We start from the raw sequence: 15,756 nt of genomic DNA on the forward strand, positions 1-15,756 counted from the left end.
CTGATAACTTCTTTTAAGTCACATTCTCGAGATAACAAGGTTTTATATTTAAAAAGTGACATCTCAGTTCAGACCATGCATTAAAGGTGAGAGGTTAGAGTTTATAAGATCCCAATCTTGAGATAGACTTGTTCTATTTCCAACGTAAGAATTTATAAAATGTTAAATGGACTGACTGGCTGCAGATTGTGCTCTTTGAGCAAAGTAGAATGTGTCTGCAAATACAAAATTCATCCCAGACTTCAATGTGTGTGCAACATTAGAGTACGCATGTGAGAGTATAAGCCTGTGAGAGGGGGTGTGTGTACAGGTAGGGGGTGGTGATGTATACATGTATGAGAGGGTCTGCATGTTTCCGTGTGCATGCTTGGTAGTGTGTGTGTGTTATGGAGTATGAGCCTGTGAAAGGGTGTGTGCATGGCTTCAATTATCTTGTTTGTTAAATGTTGAAAAGTTTTTCGTGAAAATTTTGAAAAGTTTTGGAATGAAAAAGCTTTTAGACTGAAATTAATTTGTGCAAATTGGCAAGAAAAACAGTTTTACTTATGTTGTGATAAAGTTTGTTTTATTCCCAAAGCATTCATTATTTCTTTGAAGATTTGTAACATAAATCTTGAACCTGAATATGATTTTTTGTTGTTTAGAAAATGTGGGCATCATTGAAAGGGCCAGCATTGCACTGATGATGTCGCCTAGCCAGGGGACGAAACGTTTGTAACAAAAACTTCCAGCTCGGCGAACAGAACCACAGCAACGAGCACCCGAGCTACAAATCTTCGCACAAACTTTGAATCCCTAACTGTCCTTGAGAAGATGGTGGGGTGTCTGGAATTGCTGTAGTCCTGAGCATGTAGCATTTCCCACAATGCTGTTGGGCAGGGAGTTCCAGAATTTTGACCCAGTGACAGTGGAGGCACAGCGATATATTTCCAAGTCAGGATGGTGGGTGACTTGGAGGGGTGGTGTTCCCATGTACTGTATCGGCTGCCCTTGTGCTTTTGAGTTGGTTGAGCTCACAGATTTGGAAGGTGCTATTGAAGGAGCCTGGGTGAGTTGCTGCAGTGCAGCTGGTAAATGGTACACATGGAGGGCACATATATTTCTGGATATGGTGCTAAACAGGTTGGCTGCTTTGTCCTGAATAGTGACAAGCTGCTTGAGTGTTGTTGGAGCTGCACCCACCAGGCAAGTAGGGAGTATTCCATCACACTCCTGCCTTATGGCTGTAGATGAGGGATAGGCTTCAGGGAGTTATTCACTGCTCTCATCATCACAATGTTTATGATTTTATTCGTACTTGGGCTATTCCAGTTCATGAAGAGAAAATGAGGTCTGCAGATGCTGGAGATCAGAGATGGAAATGTGTTGCTGGAGAAGCGCAGCAGGTCAGGCAGCATCTAGGGAACAGGAGAATCGACGTTCCTGAAGAAGGGCTAATGCCCGAAACGTCGATTCTCCTGTTCCCTAGATGCTGCCTGACCTGCTGCGCTTCTCCAGCAACACATTTCCATCTCTATTCCAGTTCATGTCATTTTCAATTTGCAAAAGTAAACTTTCTGTAAAAACACGATGTATGTGCAAAAGATACTAAAAGTATTCTGGACAGTCTTTGAAGAGGAAAATGTACAACCACATTGGAATGTGGCATTCCTCGGCTTTCCTGCAGTTGCAAACACTAGTCATGGAGGACATTAGTTACATTCATTTTGAGGCAATAGGAGCATATAACAACTGAATAGAACTTTGTTATACTTTGGTCAAAAGACCTCAGACAGAGGTCTTTTCCCATCGTGGCTGGGCAGCAGCTACCCCAAGCTTTGGTACATCCCTCAGCACGTAGTCCTGCAACCTTGAACTGTACCAGTCTACAACACTCCTGTTGGGGTCAACTCCTTGTTCTGGAAGGCAGTAATTTTAGGGCAGATCAAAGAGTGTCTTTTACAGAGCTGATGGTCCTCCAAGCACAGTCGATGTTTATCTCTGTGTGCATCTCAGAGAACAGACCATAAAGCACAGAGACCCATGTTGCAGACCTGCTCGGGACAAATCTCAACAAAAGACACTGCATCTCTCTCCAGACTTCCTTTCTGCAACCAATTTCACCCTGCCCTCCCACCAACTGCTTCGAGCACAGCATGTGGTGGTGTAGAGCATCTGGGGATACATGAAGCATCATGCATTTCTCACTAATGGCCAAGAGATGTCTTACTGGGAAAGTCCTGGTGATGAGATATTCTGCCATATGACAGTCTACTCAGCGAACATGACAGGATCCACTCTCTTTTTTCCCTCAGTGTTTTGAGGATGCTAGCCGACTTGGTACATTCTTCTCTCCCTTATCCAGAGTTCTGTACACTGAGATCCTGCAAGCATAGTCCATCTCAGACCTCCAGGCTTGGGGAATGGTCAGTTTTGCACCACACGCAGCAACGCCTAGAGTATCTCAGACACACTGACTAAGTTCTACTCTCCATGGAGAGAGCAGTGCTCCCATAAGCACCGTGTTGCCCTGGCAAACTTGCTGCACTCTTCATTGAACCAGGTTTGATGCCCTGACTACTTAGTAATAGGAGACTGAGGGATATGCCAGCATTGCAGATTGTGTTGGAGAACAATTCTGCTACTGCTGATGGCCCACAGTATCTCACGATTGAGGTAACCGTCACTGCTTTTCTAGGCATTTAGGGATGGGTAATAAATGCTGGCCTGCTCAGCAACACTCTAATAAGGAACAAAAAAGTACTGACATCTTCCTGTCCCAAACATGGATAATAAGGAAATACCATTCCCTTAGAAATAAAATGTTCAGACTATCTAGTAATTTATCAGTATTTAAGGAAGAACTGTTGACAGTCCTGAGCCATCTCTCCTTTCAGAAAGTTGAACAATCACATACTTACATAATTCCTGTTTGAATATCTATTTCCTTATCTGATGCACCCTTTCCTTAGAATTTTAGAGGCACTCCTCTTCCTGAAATTGGGCTGTTTAACTTCCAGCAATTAGCTTTTAGTATGTCTAGTCTTATTAAAATGGAAGCATGCTATTTTGTATACACCACTTTCAGGTTCTAGCCTTTCTCCTTATTGCTTTCCAGGATGTGGAGGTGACAGTATTGGACTGGGGTAGATAAAGTCTAAAGTCACAACACCAGGTTATAGTCCAACAGGTTTTATTTGGAAGCACTAGCTTTTGAAATGCTGCTTAATCAGGTGATTGTTGAGCTGAATCATAAGACATAGAATTTATAGCAACAGGATTGCAGTATCATGGAATGTAACATTAAACACATTTAGGTCAAGTCTTTTATCTTTTAGAATGATTGTGTTAGTTTTGGTTCCTTCATATGTAAATCCCAGAACTTTTTTAAAAAAGTTACATTCTCAAGATAGCTTTTAACACTAGCAGGTGGTACGGTGGTTCAATGGCTAGCACTGCTGCCTCACAGCACCAGGGTCCCAGGTTCAATTCTGGCTTTGGGTGACTGTCATGTGGAGTTTGTACATTCTCCCCAACTCTGCGTGGGTTTCCTCTGGGTGCTCTGGTTTCCTCCCGCAGTCCAAAGATGTGCCGGTCAGCTGAGTTCGCTATGCAAAATTGCCCGTAGCGTTATGTGCATTAATCAGAGGGAAATGGATCTGGGTGGGTTACTTCTGAGGGTCAGTGTGGACTTTCGACATTATGGGAAATCTAATCTAATCAATAGATGTCATCTCAGAGCAGATGATGCATTGAAGGTGTGAGGTTAAAGTCTGTCTGTTTCCCAATGTTAGGTCAAGACTGATTCTATTTCTAAAGTGGGATTTACAGAATCTTAGATGGATTTATGAGCAAAATAAAATGTAATTCTGCAAGTACAAATTCACCCCACAAACTTGTGCACACACACCAGGAACCCATAGGGATGGCCTCAACGTGGACCTTGGGTTCATGTCACACTACAGGTGACCCCACTACACACACACTCATTCTCTCTCACATAAGCACGTGCCTCACGCACACATCTCTCATATACACAAGCTCTCTCTCAAGACTTACACACTTTCCCCCCACACACACTCTCTATGTCCCCTGCACCCACACACAAGTTTGTGGGGTGAATTTGTACTTACAAAATTACATGTGAAATGTATTACACCTTCAATGCATTATCTGAGCTGAGATGACACCTATTAAAAGCTATCTTGAGAATGAAACTCTAAAAAACTGATTTATAGCTGTACCTATCAGAACATGAAGATGCAAATATGTTCAGCATCTTTCCAGCTACCTTTTCAAATGGGATGCAATACCTTTCAACCCCATCCTATAAATTTCAATACTAAACAAATGTCTTATTGAATCTGATCCCTCATTGGGATCAGAATCATCCTGAGCCCCTACTCATTCCTTCTTTCTTTATCCATGGTCACGTTGATCAAAATCCCCATCTTGTTGCAGTTCAAACTTTTTAAATCCCTCCTACTGCTCTTGTTTCGCTTTTCATTTCTCTAGCTTCCTAGTCAGGTGCTTTCATTTCCTCTTCCTAAGTTTTTTTTCCCAGTTTTAATTGAATTTTAGCACATTCAAGCAATGACACATCAGTTTCAGTTTTCTCTCCTTTCAAGTCTAATCTAAACCTTAGAAGATGTTTTTATTTGCCCAACTAGTCCGCTAACTTAATGTAGCCTTAGACAAAAATTTACAATAATCCACTGTTACACCTTAACCACACAGAAAAGCCTGAGCAACAGTTCAAGTAATTTTATAATTCCAACCCATATACTTCAAAACCTTCTTCTGTTTATGTCCAGTGCCTCCATGTAACTCATTTTATTCAATGTCACAGACTGCTCTTAAATTAACAGATTTCTATCACCCAAAGAGCTCCCACTTGGTTTTGGTTCCAGTTGAAGGTAATACTAGAGAAGGCATTTACATGATGGCCTTTATTGCTCAGTCTTCTGCATATAGGATTTGGGATGTTATGTTGAGGTTGTACAGATATTGATGAGGCCTATTTTGGAGGGCTATGTCCATTCCTGGTCACCCTGTTATGGGAAGGGTATTATTAAACTGGAGACGGTTCAGAACAGCTTGAGCAGGATATTGCCAGGAATGCAGTATTTGTATTATATGAGGGGCTGGGACTTCATTCACTGGAACATAGGAGGTTAAAGGGTGACCTTATGGAGAATTATAAAATAACGCAGGGTGCAGATAAGGTGAATGGCAGGTGTCTTTTCCCTCGGGTGGGGGGATTTCAAGGCAAGGGGGCATAGGTTGGAAGGGGAGAGGAGAAAGATTTAAAAATGACACGAGGAGCAGTTTTTTTTGTATACACAGTGGTTCGTGTGTAGAATGAGGAAGTGCTGGATGTAGGTACAGTTAGTGTTTAAAAGACATTTAGATAAGCACATGACCAAGACATATTTGGAGAGAAATGGGCCAAGCACAGGCAGGTGGAACTAGTTTGATTTAGAATTATGTTCAGCAGAGATTGGATGGACTGAAGGATCTGTTTCCATGCTCTATGACTAAGTCAGATTCCAGAGACACCTGGCTTGATAGACTAAGTTTTATTTTTGCAGCTTGGTTTCCGTGCTGGTCAGTCACTGAACATATTCATGAGGCTGTCAATGTACTTTTTAACAAAAGAAGATAAATTTATTACATCAAACAAAAAAAGTTATATATACACAACAGAATTCCAATTGGAAAGATCTTAAGTCAAAAATTTCCTTCTTTGTCCCTTAATACCCTTTCCAGATATTCAACCCAAGTGAAGTATCACTCAGCTGAAGTCTTGTAATTTCTTACACAACTGATGGAGTTGAACTCATTGAAGTATATTGATGGGTTTACTTCTCTCCCTCCTGCTAAAGGGGATTCTCTTCATTACAGTTTCTCCTCAACATTCACAGACATCACCTATTCCTATAGACTTCCTTAGCTGAAGCTGAAGAAAAGTCCTGTCTATTTGAATGGTTAGAACAGTTTGAGACTGCCTTCCAGCTCCAACAGAAGGGAGCCGGCCAAAGGCTCCAATGGCCTCGCGTGACAATCTTCTCAATGAAACCCAATTGTGGCTCGTGGCCAGGTGTTTTTCTGTTCACAAAATATTCAACATTGTGAACATTGCTTCAGTGAACTTCTCTGGTAGCTTGCTTTCTTGAAAAGACTGTTTTGAAATCTGTGCTCAAAAATTACTTTTTCCCTTTTATATAAAAAAATCCCTGATGCAGAACTAAAACTGAAAACCATTTACTTCTACTTCAGCACTCAATCCCAAATGATGAGAACATAGGTTAAAGTAATCAACAATAAAATTCATTTGTTCTTCAGAAGTATAAAGTCCACCCATGCGCTTGTGCAGATTGGGGGGAGAATAGCAACATGCTAATTTGAGGATGGATACGAACACATTCATCACTAAAAAGCTTTTCTATCGTGTTCTGACCTGACACATCATAATGTAGATATGAAGCTGACAAGAGTAATGCTCATGAACAGACACTCCTACAGCAGGACGAGAGATTTCTAAAGTTTGTCCCAACATGGCCAGAGGTGCTGATCCAGTCGATGTAACACCATGGGAAGAGAGTTTACAATTACACTTTCAGCTGCATTAAGATATGAATATTCTGATACAAAAGCAAAAATGGTGCTACTTTAATGTAATCCACTGTTAAATGAAGTTCGCTGTAATTCAGTTATAATAAATAAGTGGTCCAGGAAAATAGAGCTAAAACTTGAGTGTAAAACAGAAAGAATGAGGTTAATAGAGGACTCTGGACACCAGCAAAACATGCTAATTGGCATAATCACATAACATTTCAATCACATTCCTGGGAGAACAAATGGTCATCGATACTTTAAGATAAATGCTTTCAAGAGAGAAAGGTAAGGTAAGACCCTGGCAATCTTGCCTGATCTTTCCTAAAAAGTGCAAGTCTATTTGAGAAAATCTAGAGAGAGAGACACAGACAGACATACATATGTATTCCAAAGGCGGGTAATCTCCGTCCATCACTGAACATAAGAATGACACTGTTTCAACAATAAATTGGCCGTGTATTTAAGTGCAAATAATGTAATATGGGATACATGATGTCCATCATTCACAATCAGGTCAGGTAAATGAAAAGTAATTTTAAAAAGTCCCATAAGCGATTTGTGGTAATTTGTTTTGGTGTTTAAGATACATCTTGAGTCCAGTTCTAACCACTTATATACATTGCGATCCTTTTTAATTCAGGCGCTTCGCAGGAGGCTCCCAAGCACGATGATGTCGCCTAGCCAGGGGACGAAATGTTTGCAACAAAAACTTCCAGCTCGGCGAACAGAACCACAATAACGAGCACCCGAGCTACAAATCTTCGCACAAACTTTGATCAGGCCGCTGTGCCTGAATTGACCTGTTCAGCAACACAGTAATGCAAAGAATTTTCTGGAGACCTAAAACTCTCTCAATCTGAACAACGTCTTTCTGAAGAGATAAGTCACAGTTATTCACTCCTCCTCAACTCAGCAAACTCACCATGATGATGATGACGAGTGAGTCCTTGAGGGACCTCGCCCACACTTTGCTCCTTGAGGGTGGGAAGTTACTGTCTGCTCGACTAACTCAACTCCAAAGAGCAGTCACATAGCATTTGCTTCTTAGCATCTCAAAGCAGAAAACACAGTTTGGATAATACAGGTAAATATAAGCAGTTGAATGAATTGTTTAGAGATGCCTTCTTATGTCAGTTAATATTGTAAAACAATGAGCTATGAGGATCATACTCCAGTCCGTTAATTACACCCTCTTCTCATTGGTCTTTAGAATGAACACTGAATCAAACGAGAGACTGAGTGTCCGGGGAAGCAGGAACATATCACTCCTAGAGTGTGCTGTGCTGGAAAGTGATATACTTACCCCTGAGGCTGGCAGAGTCAGTGTTCATTCAAATTGTACGAAAAACCTAGCAACACACCCAAAATCAGAGCGATACGATTGGGACCTGCACCCCTCCATCAGCAGGGGCCACTTACTAAACAACTGAACCATCCAATGGGAAAACTGTCAGGTCAAGAGTCAGCGAGTCTGAAAGCCATTGTAATGGTGAGCAGAAGTACTTGGCACGCATCTCCCATTCCACCTGAAGATCATTTCAATTGTATTTCCATAATATTCCTGAGCTTAGTTCCACCTTGTGAGCAGTTTTCCTGGTGAGTTGGTCTTGGAGTGTTAAAGAGTGTTACATCATGCTAATTCCACAATTTGACATGTCTGACTGTCACTTCAGGACTGGCATCACCATTTTCATTGTCACATGGCATAAAAAGTCTGAATACCAACACAAAAAGATGCTGTGGGTCAGTATATACATGACCACATCTGTAAATAGTACAAATTACCGTGAAATTTAGGAAACGAGGGCTGATGTATCACTGCCTGGTGAAATCAGACTCAAGAACTTCTCCCCTCAACTCAGCCACTTTAGAGATATGGAAGCTCACATACAATTGGTCCTGTGCTTTTGATAATACTGGCAGCTATGGTTTGATACGATAACAAGATGCCTCCTGTGTGGTACCAGTTCAGGGAGAATGTATTAGTCCATCTCCCTGGCTTCAGTCAGCAATCCAACTCCAAACGTCCCATCAAGGACCAAGGTTACTGAGCTAATGTCTGAGTTGCTCTCATTTAAGTTAAAGCGGGACAAAAACTGACTTGGCAGTAAAGCACACTGACTGAAATCAATAAATCAGAAACATGCAAAATGTATAGGTCTACTGGCACTTAGTAACACGACCCAAAATACTGCAAAGCAAAAATAATTCAACAGCAAGCCAGCCGAGCATTACTGGATAGGATTCTCGCTGGATTCTCAGTGATCCCAGACGAGCCCTCATTTCTTGTCTTCACTTTTCAATGGTTATTGGATAGGCATATGGATGAGAATGGAATTGTGTAGGTTAGATGGGCTTCAGATTGGTTCCACGGGTCAGCGCAAGATCGAAGGCTGAAAGGCCTATACTGTGCTGTAACGTTCTATATTATTCTGAAGATAATGTGATTGTAACTTGAGCCATCATTGTACCAAACTAAATTTCAACAGTGTAAAACATCTGAGTTTCAACAAGAAATCAGAATCTCATCAGTACTGAGGCACCCATTACAGGGAAGAGTTGAAATATATTTCCATTCAGTGGCTTTAACAGCTGCTGCCATTCTGTGTAACTACATTACGGTAGATATGAAAAGCAAAGCGTTAGATGAATACCGATATCTGTATCTCTTAATTTCCATCTCAGATCTAATTCAAACTGGAGAGGTTCTGAGAGGGGGGGGGGGGGGGGGAAGGGATTAAAAACATGAACCTTCACCAACAATCCTTTTCACAGTTGGATCCTTCAGCTTCTTCCACTCCAACTCCTGACAGCACATTAACAATGCCGACGAGAGACCAAAGCTTTCAGCTGACATTAAACCAAAGTCACATTGATCATTTAGGCTGTAAAGTTCTGCAAGCCCAATAATCATTCCCTTGCCAAGAAATCTAAATGGTTCTCTTGGATTTGAGACAGCTTGCTGTGTACGAATCCACACAGCGACATCTCTTCACAACCGCTAATTAGCTGTGACGCTCTCCAACACATCCACAGGTTCAGGAAAGAGATGGAGGGGGAGGGGTTGGAACGAGACAGGAGTACAGCAAGAGGTGAAGACAGTACAGAAACAGAGAAGTTGGGGGGAATGGTCAGTGAGAAAGAGAGAGAGTGGAGAGCACAGAGAGAGGACAGCACAGAGAGTGAGTGAGGGAGAAGACAGCACAGGGAGAGAGAACAGTACAGAGACACAAGGGGAGCAGCACAGGGAGAGAGAGAGAACACAGCAGAGACATAGTGGGGGGAACAACAGCATTGTGAGAGAGGACAGCACAGCAACAGAGGGACACAAACAGAAAAGGAGGGAGGACAGCACAGAAAGACGGAGAGGGGTTCAAATTAAATATTCAGTTATCAGCTGCTGCCAATTAATTCTACAAAGTCAGACAAGGAATAGGATAGAAAGAGGTTGATCAGGGCAGTTGCTGTTTATAACTTCTGGAGAATGTTTGAAGTTTCAATCCTTTTGTATCTTTCATACAATTTCTGAAAGACTGGAATCAGCTCCTGAAATGGGGGACGTCGAACTGGATCAGATTCCCAACACTTGTTCATCAGCTGGTAAACCTGGGGGAGGGAAGAGAGGGGATTAAAAAAGGTGTGAATTTTACTCAGCGCGAAACAACTCCGGTCTGATGAGGAGCAACCTCTCACAAGACAAGTTTATGATTTGGATAAGGCCAAATGCAGCCCACTTTACAGCCTGTTCCCATCTCTCCTCATTACTCCCATGAGATTTGTTATAATCCATTATCATGGTGGCATTTCTCAGTACAAGCTGGCTTCAAGAAATCATCCTGATCCATCCCTGACCTCAGTCACTGTATGGCACAGAGAACCCTCCAATATGAACCTAACTACCATGACATCACAGCTGGCTGAGGAACTGAGGGTCACCCTTCATGGGACCTGCAGTTTAGCACTAGTTATTACCCACTGACATGGAGCAGAGGAATTGCCATGTGAAACATTCGAGTCACCTCGCTCTGAACTCTCCCACATGTACAGCAGCTACCTGCTGCACAGACACACTGCAGTTAACAGAACCCTGGGTTCGGGGAGATGGGTTCCTCGTGCAGTGAATTGTCTGCACCATTTAAAAAAACACAAACAGCAGTACCTGCTGCATCACCTGTGTTTTGGAATTTGCTGAAGCATTAGGTCCAGTTGCACACCTAAGGAAGGACTGACAGGCTGGACAATATTTACACAAGCCATTGAACTGGTTGTGATAGTCAGATAACAGGTTCCAGTCCTGTCACAAACACAAACCTCCTCCAACTGCCTGCAACCAACAAAAGCAGCTATCAGCTCCACAGAACGGTCTGTGGACTCAAAAGGTCAATTCTGTCACTTTCTCCACAGATGCTGGCAGAGCTGCTGAGCCTCCTGAGTATTTGCAGCACATCAATGACTCGAACTGGGAAGCTGAAAGGCTCTGGTCATTGACAGTTCAGACACTGAGTCGGCTCAGTGGGAACAGCCACCTCTTGCCAATATCAAAGGTATTGTTAAAACTAGTCACTTGCCCCATTTTCTGTTCTTACCTCCAAGGGACAAGACTTTGGACAAGGCAAACGCTGCCCCCTCTCCAGCAGTTCAATTAGTCGTACCACCGTCATCTGTCCGTGCGTCACTCCAATCATCTCGATGAATTTCTAGGAACAAGGTTTGAAAGTCAGTGACTGACATTATCTCTTACACACTCAAAATTAAAAAAGCCCTTTTGAAGGAATTTTGAACAGGAAAGAATCTCAGTGAAGGTGACAGTGGAACAGTGTGACAGAGAGTAGAGATACCATCCTCCATGGGTGATGGAGTCTGTGTTGTGCCGTGGTTAATGTGGGAAAAGTACAATGAGGATCAATGACAGCTCTGAGGAGAGAGATGGCTGTTCCATCATCTTTCAGAGTTTTCCCGGGCACAGCAATGGTCAGTGAATTGGGTTCAGACTGGGCTCAATCCAATTACACAGCACAAATGGGACCTGACCATATCTTGCAGGGTAAGACTTACTGCTGGTGGGCTCTGGCGGGTTTCACAGTACGTTAGAAGTTCATATAATGTGACTCCAAACGACCAAACGTCAGAAGCAAAGTTGAATTTTCCTTCCTTAAGACAATCAACTGCATACCTGGGATAAGACACAAGAGCAAAACATATATCTGAATAACTGCTGTACACAGGCCATATTTCATTTCCTCACATTGGCTTAAACACCAGCAAGGACCAAGGTTGCAGAAGTACTCTTAGCCAACAGGGTGACAGGTCCTGCTGACCAGTCTCAGCGTCTCTCGGAACAGCAATGAGGAAAAACTCCTGTCATTAAATAAACTGTCCCTCTCACTGAAACTCAGCAGCAGCCCCACCCCATAGGACTGACACCAGTCAAAGCAGCGAGAAGCTGAGGAAAGGATCATGAGGGCAAGGTTTGCAATGGAGTTTCACAGTATGCTGACATTTGTCTTTCTTTGTGAGGCTGCTCCTGGTCTCGCATCAGAAACAGCTGAATAGACTGAACATTCCCCAGTGGGACAGACAGGATAAATATCACTGGCTTCAATGCACATCACACTCAGTCGCCCTTGCTTCGACATCACAACCAAAGCAAAAGGCTGCAGACACTGGAAACCTGCCATTAAAAGGAGGTGATGCGAGAAACACTCAGCATGTCAACAGCATCCATCTGGCTGCCCACTAGCACCTCAGTGGCATCAGGGGATAGGCAAGTAACATCAGCCCAGTCTGTGACACGTGCATCCCCTGGATGAACAAACAAGAGAGAACACCAGAGGTTTAGGGGGGGGGGGGGGGGGGGGGAGGGGAAAGATATAAAGCATGTATGGAATGAGCTGCCAGAGGAAACGGTGAGGCTGGTATAATTACAACATTTAAAAGGCATTTGGAGGGATATATGAATAGGAAGGGTTTAGTGGGATATGGACCAACTGCTGGCAAATGAGGCTAGATTAATTTAGGATATCTGGTCGGCACGACAAGTGGACCGAAGGGTCTGTTTCCATGCTGTTCATCTGTGACTCTATAATCAGAATGAACATTTCACCAAAACTGGAGGGAAGTTGGTGATCTAATAGGTTTTAAACTTGACCCTCAAAAATGAGTTATTCAACCCCATCTGTTCCCAGTAGTAACCAGTTCCACATTCTCACCACTCACCGAGGAAAGGATTTTGCAGATTTTTCTAGATCAATATTGTATTTCTGGTCCTGAATTCAGGATTTGCACACATGCACAAAGCTGCAATCACTGAGGTGAACTGCCCTCCAGCTGCTGGCTGTGGAGAATGAGGAACCTGGATATCCGGCCGACAGACAGTGACACCGAATCCCCCTCCAGCTCCAAAAGCTGCCAATGTAACAAAGTAGGAACTCACCAGAACACAGGGCTGTCTCCATCGTCCTTTACTCGGTAATAGTCCTGGTGTTCAGGGATTGCTTTGGCCAACCCAAAGTCCCCAATCTTCACAACATTCTCATTTTCCACTAGGACATTCCTGGCAGCCAGATCACGGTGCACATACCGCTGCGACTGGAGATAGGACATGCCCTGAATCGAAGACACAAAGACCATGAGTCAGCGCCCTGAGCACTTCACATCAGAAGGGGAGGCTTAATGGAGGGGACTCCATTCCCTCACACCTATCTGTTGGGAGAGCTCTTCACAGTTCCTGCTGCTGCTACACTAGCAATGCTACCTGTGAAGGCTGACAGGCCAAGATTGAATGTTTGTAATGCAGGTTTTAATTATATATCATGGCATTTATACTGAGTCATCTATGGCAGGAAATGCCCTGGTATGGTCTCCAGGTGCCTGGATCAATGGAGGAGCAGGTTCAACTGGTTGACAGGGAAACAAAAGTATGACACATGAGCACTGCGACAGCACAAGTTAAGAGGAGATTTAATTACTTGCCTGAAAAAAGAAAACAAAGCTTGGTGTGTTTTTACCTGACAAATCTGTTTTGCGAATAAGAGAAGCTGTCCAAGTCCGACAGCGTGTTTTGGAAGGTAATCTCGCAGACTGCCAAGAGGCAGATACTCCATGATCAACTGTACAATCTGACCTCCTAAAGTGAAGGGAGACGACGAGTTTAAAGACAGCACTTGTCTGAATTAATGCATGGTCAGTGAACAATAGATTCCATCAAGACAGAGAAGTTTATGAAGCAAAGTATGTAAGGTCTTTCACAAATAGTTCAGCTAAAGGAACAGACAGTGCTCAGGAAAATCACAAACAGTTTCTCATCTTGTGATGACTGACTATTGTGCATCATCCTGTTTCAGGTAACTCCTCTAACCATCATCTCTTGGTCCGACCACTTTCTGACCAGCTCCACGTCAGCTATTTTTCAGATACTTGTCTCCCGGTATCCATTAACAGCTTTTTCAAACTTTCAGCAAACGCTGGGTCCAAGGCTCACTAGAGCCTGTGCACCAGGGAATCCACGAGATGCAGACACACCCACACTCACTCTGACACACGCACACACACACTCACTCTTGTGCGCTCTGTTCAATCTAAAGTCACAACTCTTTCCTTCTGATCTTTGGCCAGAGAGTTGCGGGGGCTCTTCACTCCTCAGTTCGGTCGCAAATCTTACACACACACACACACACACACACACACACACACACACACACAGTTGGAGGTAGTGCTGTCAGTCACTGGCCCTCCGTATGAAACCGATTTACCTTCAGTGCTTTTAATAGACTTCCCCTCACTTTGTTTTAGGTGCTGTTTAGCCTGTCACTTTTAGATATTGATGTATCTTTGTCCTGTCAAGCATGGACTACTTTCTGAACGGTGAGAAAATTCATAAAGCCGAAGTACAAAGGGATCTGGGAGTGCTAGTTGAGGATTCTCTAAAGGTAAACATGCAGATTGAGTCCGTGATTAAGAAAGCGAATGCAATGTTGTCAATTATCTCAAAACGGTTGGAATATAAAAGCACTGTTGTGCTACTGAGACTTTATAAAGCTCTGGTTCGGCCCCATTTGGAGTACTGTGTCCAGTTTTGGTCCCCACACCTCAGAAAGGACATACTGACACTGGAGCGTGTCCAGCGGAGATTCACACGGATGATCTGTGGAATGGTAGGTCTAACATATGAGGAACGGCTGAGGATCCTGGGATTGTATTCATTGGAGGTTAGAAGATTAAGGAGAGATCTAATAAAAACTTACAAGATGATAAATGGCTTGGAGAGGGTGGACTCTAGGAAATTGTTTCCGTTAGGCGAGGAGACTAGGACCCGTGGACACAGCCTTAGAATTAGAGGGGGTAAATTCAGAACAGAAATGCAGAGACATTTCTTCAGCCAGAGAGTGGTGGGCCTGTGGAATTCATTGCTACAGAGCGCAGTGGAGGCTGGGACGCTAAATGTCTTCAAGGCAGAAATTGATTAAATTCTTGATGTCACAAGGAATTAAGGGCTACGGGGAGAATGCGGGTAAGTGGAGTTGAAATGCCCATCAGCCATGATTGAATGGCGGAGTGGACTCGATGGGCCGAATGGCCTTACTTCCACTCCTATGTCTTATGGTCTTTTCCATCTCTCCCCTCCACCTGCTCTCTCTCCCAGGATCTGGATGGCATTCTTTTCTCACATCACCAAAACAAAAACTAACTCTTTATTCCACCCACTGTATCCGGGAGCTTGCTGGGTGGAACTAGCTGACTTTCCTGACTGAAGTAAGTTGAATTTAAACATCAGTGAAGCACCTTGGTGTGTTTTGAGTAATACTCTATGAGAGCAAGTTTGGTTATTTGAAGGAGTTGAGATGGTACAGCCGGAAGCCGGCACTGGCAACTCCAGCCCTTTTCTATACTGGCGGCTTTTCCTGGATCGATGGGCAATGTGGGATATAGGTAAAGCAGTGTTACTTCTGCAATCATAACTGCATATGCAAGGTAACTGAACTCTCACCAGTGTATAATTGTTTCAACCAAGAGCTGAGTTAACAAGAATGAAAACTATATGAAGGAAATATATAATTGCTTTTGTATTCGCTAAAATATGCCTTTGTAAACAGTAGACACCACATTTATTACCCTCTTGCAAGAGCGTAATAAATGATACTACTTCTTCAGATCTTGTCT

General features: G+C 43.2%; 1 protein-coding gene across 3 annotated transcripts in view; it reads right to left on the minus strand.

Moving 5' to 3' along the window:
- Nucleotides 1-5,542: 5,542 nt before the first annotated feature.
- LOC122552298 (non-receptor tyrosine-protein kinase TYK2-like) overlaps nucleotides 5,543-15,756 on the minus strand; it is a 148,034-nt gene continuing 137,820 nt past the window's right edge. For all 3 annotated transcript variants that reach the window (XM_087983315.1, XM_087983316.1, XM_087983317.1), the window contains exons 20-24: nucleotides 13,605-13,723; nucleotides 13,031-13,203; nucleotides 11,653-11,770; nucleotides 11,184-11,294; nucleotides 5,543-10,203 (exon numbers count right to left, since the gene is read on the minus strand). In XM_087983315.1, coding sequence (XP_087839441.1) covers nucleotides 10,066-10,203; nucleotides 11,184-11,294; nucleotides 11,653-11,770; nucleotides 13,031-13,203; nucleotides 13,605-13,723 — 659 coding nt within the window. In that variant the 3' untranslated portion in view covers nucleotides 5,543-10,065. The remainder of the gene's footprint in view (nucleotides 10,204-11,183; nucleotides 11,295-11,652; nucleotides 11,771-13,030; nucleotides 13,204-13,604; nucleotides 13,724-15,756) is intronic.

This window comes from Chiloscyllium plagiosum, unplaced genomic scaffold, assembly GCF_037043375.1.
Source record: "Chiloscyllium plagiosum isolate Xiang-an unplaced genomic scaffold, Cpla_swu_hap1 HiC_scaffold_45, whole genome shotgun sequence".
In the NCBI taxonomy this organism is placed as follows: domain Eukaryota; kingdom Metazoa; phylum Chordata; class Chondrichthyes; order Orectolobiformes; family Hemiscylliidae; genus Chiloscyllium; species Chiloscyllium plagiosum.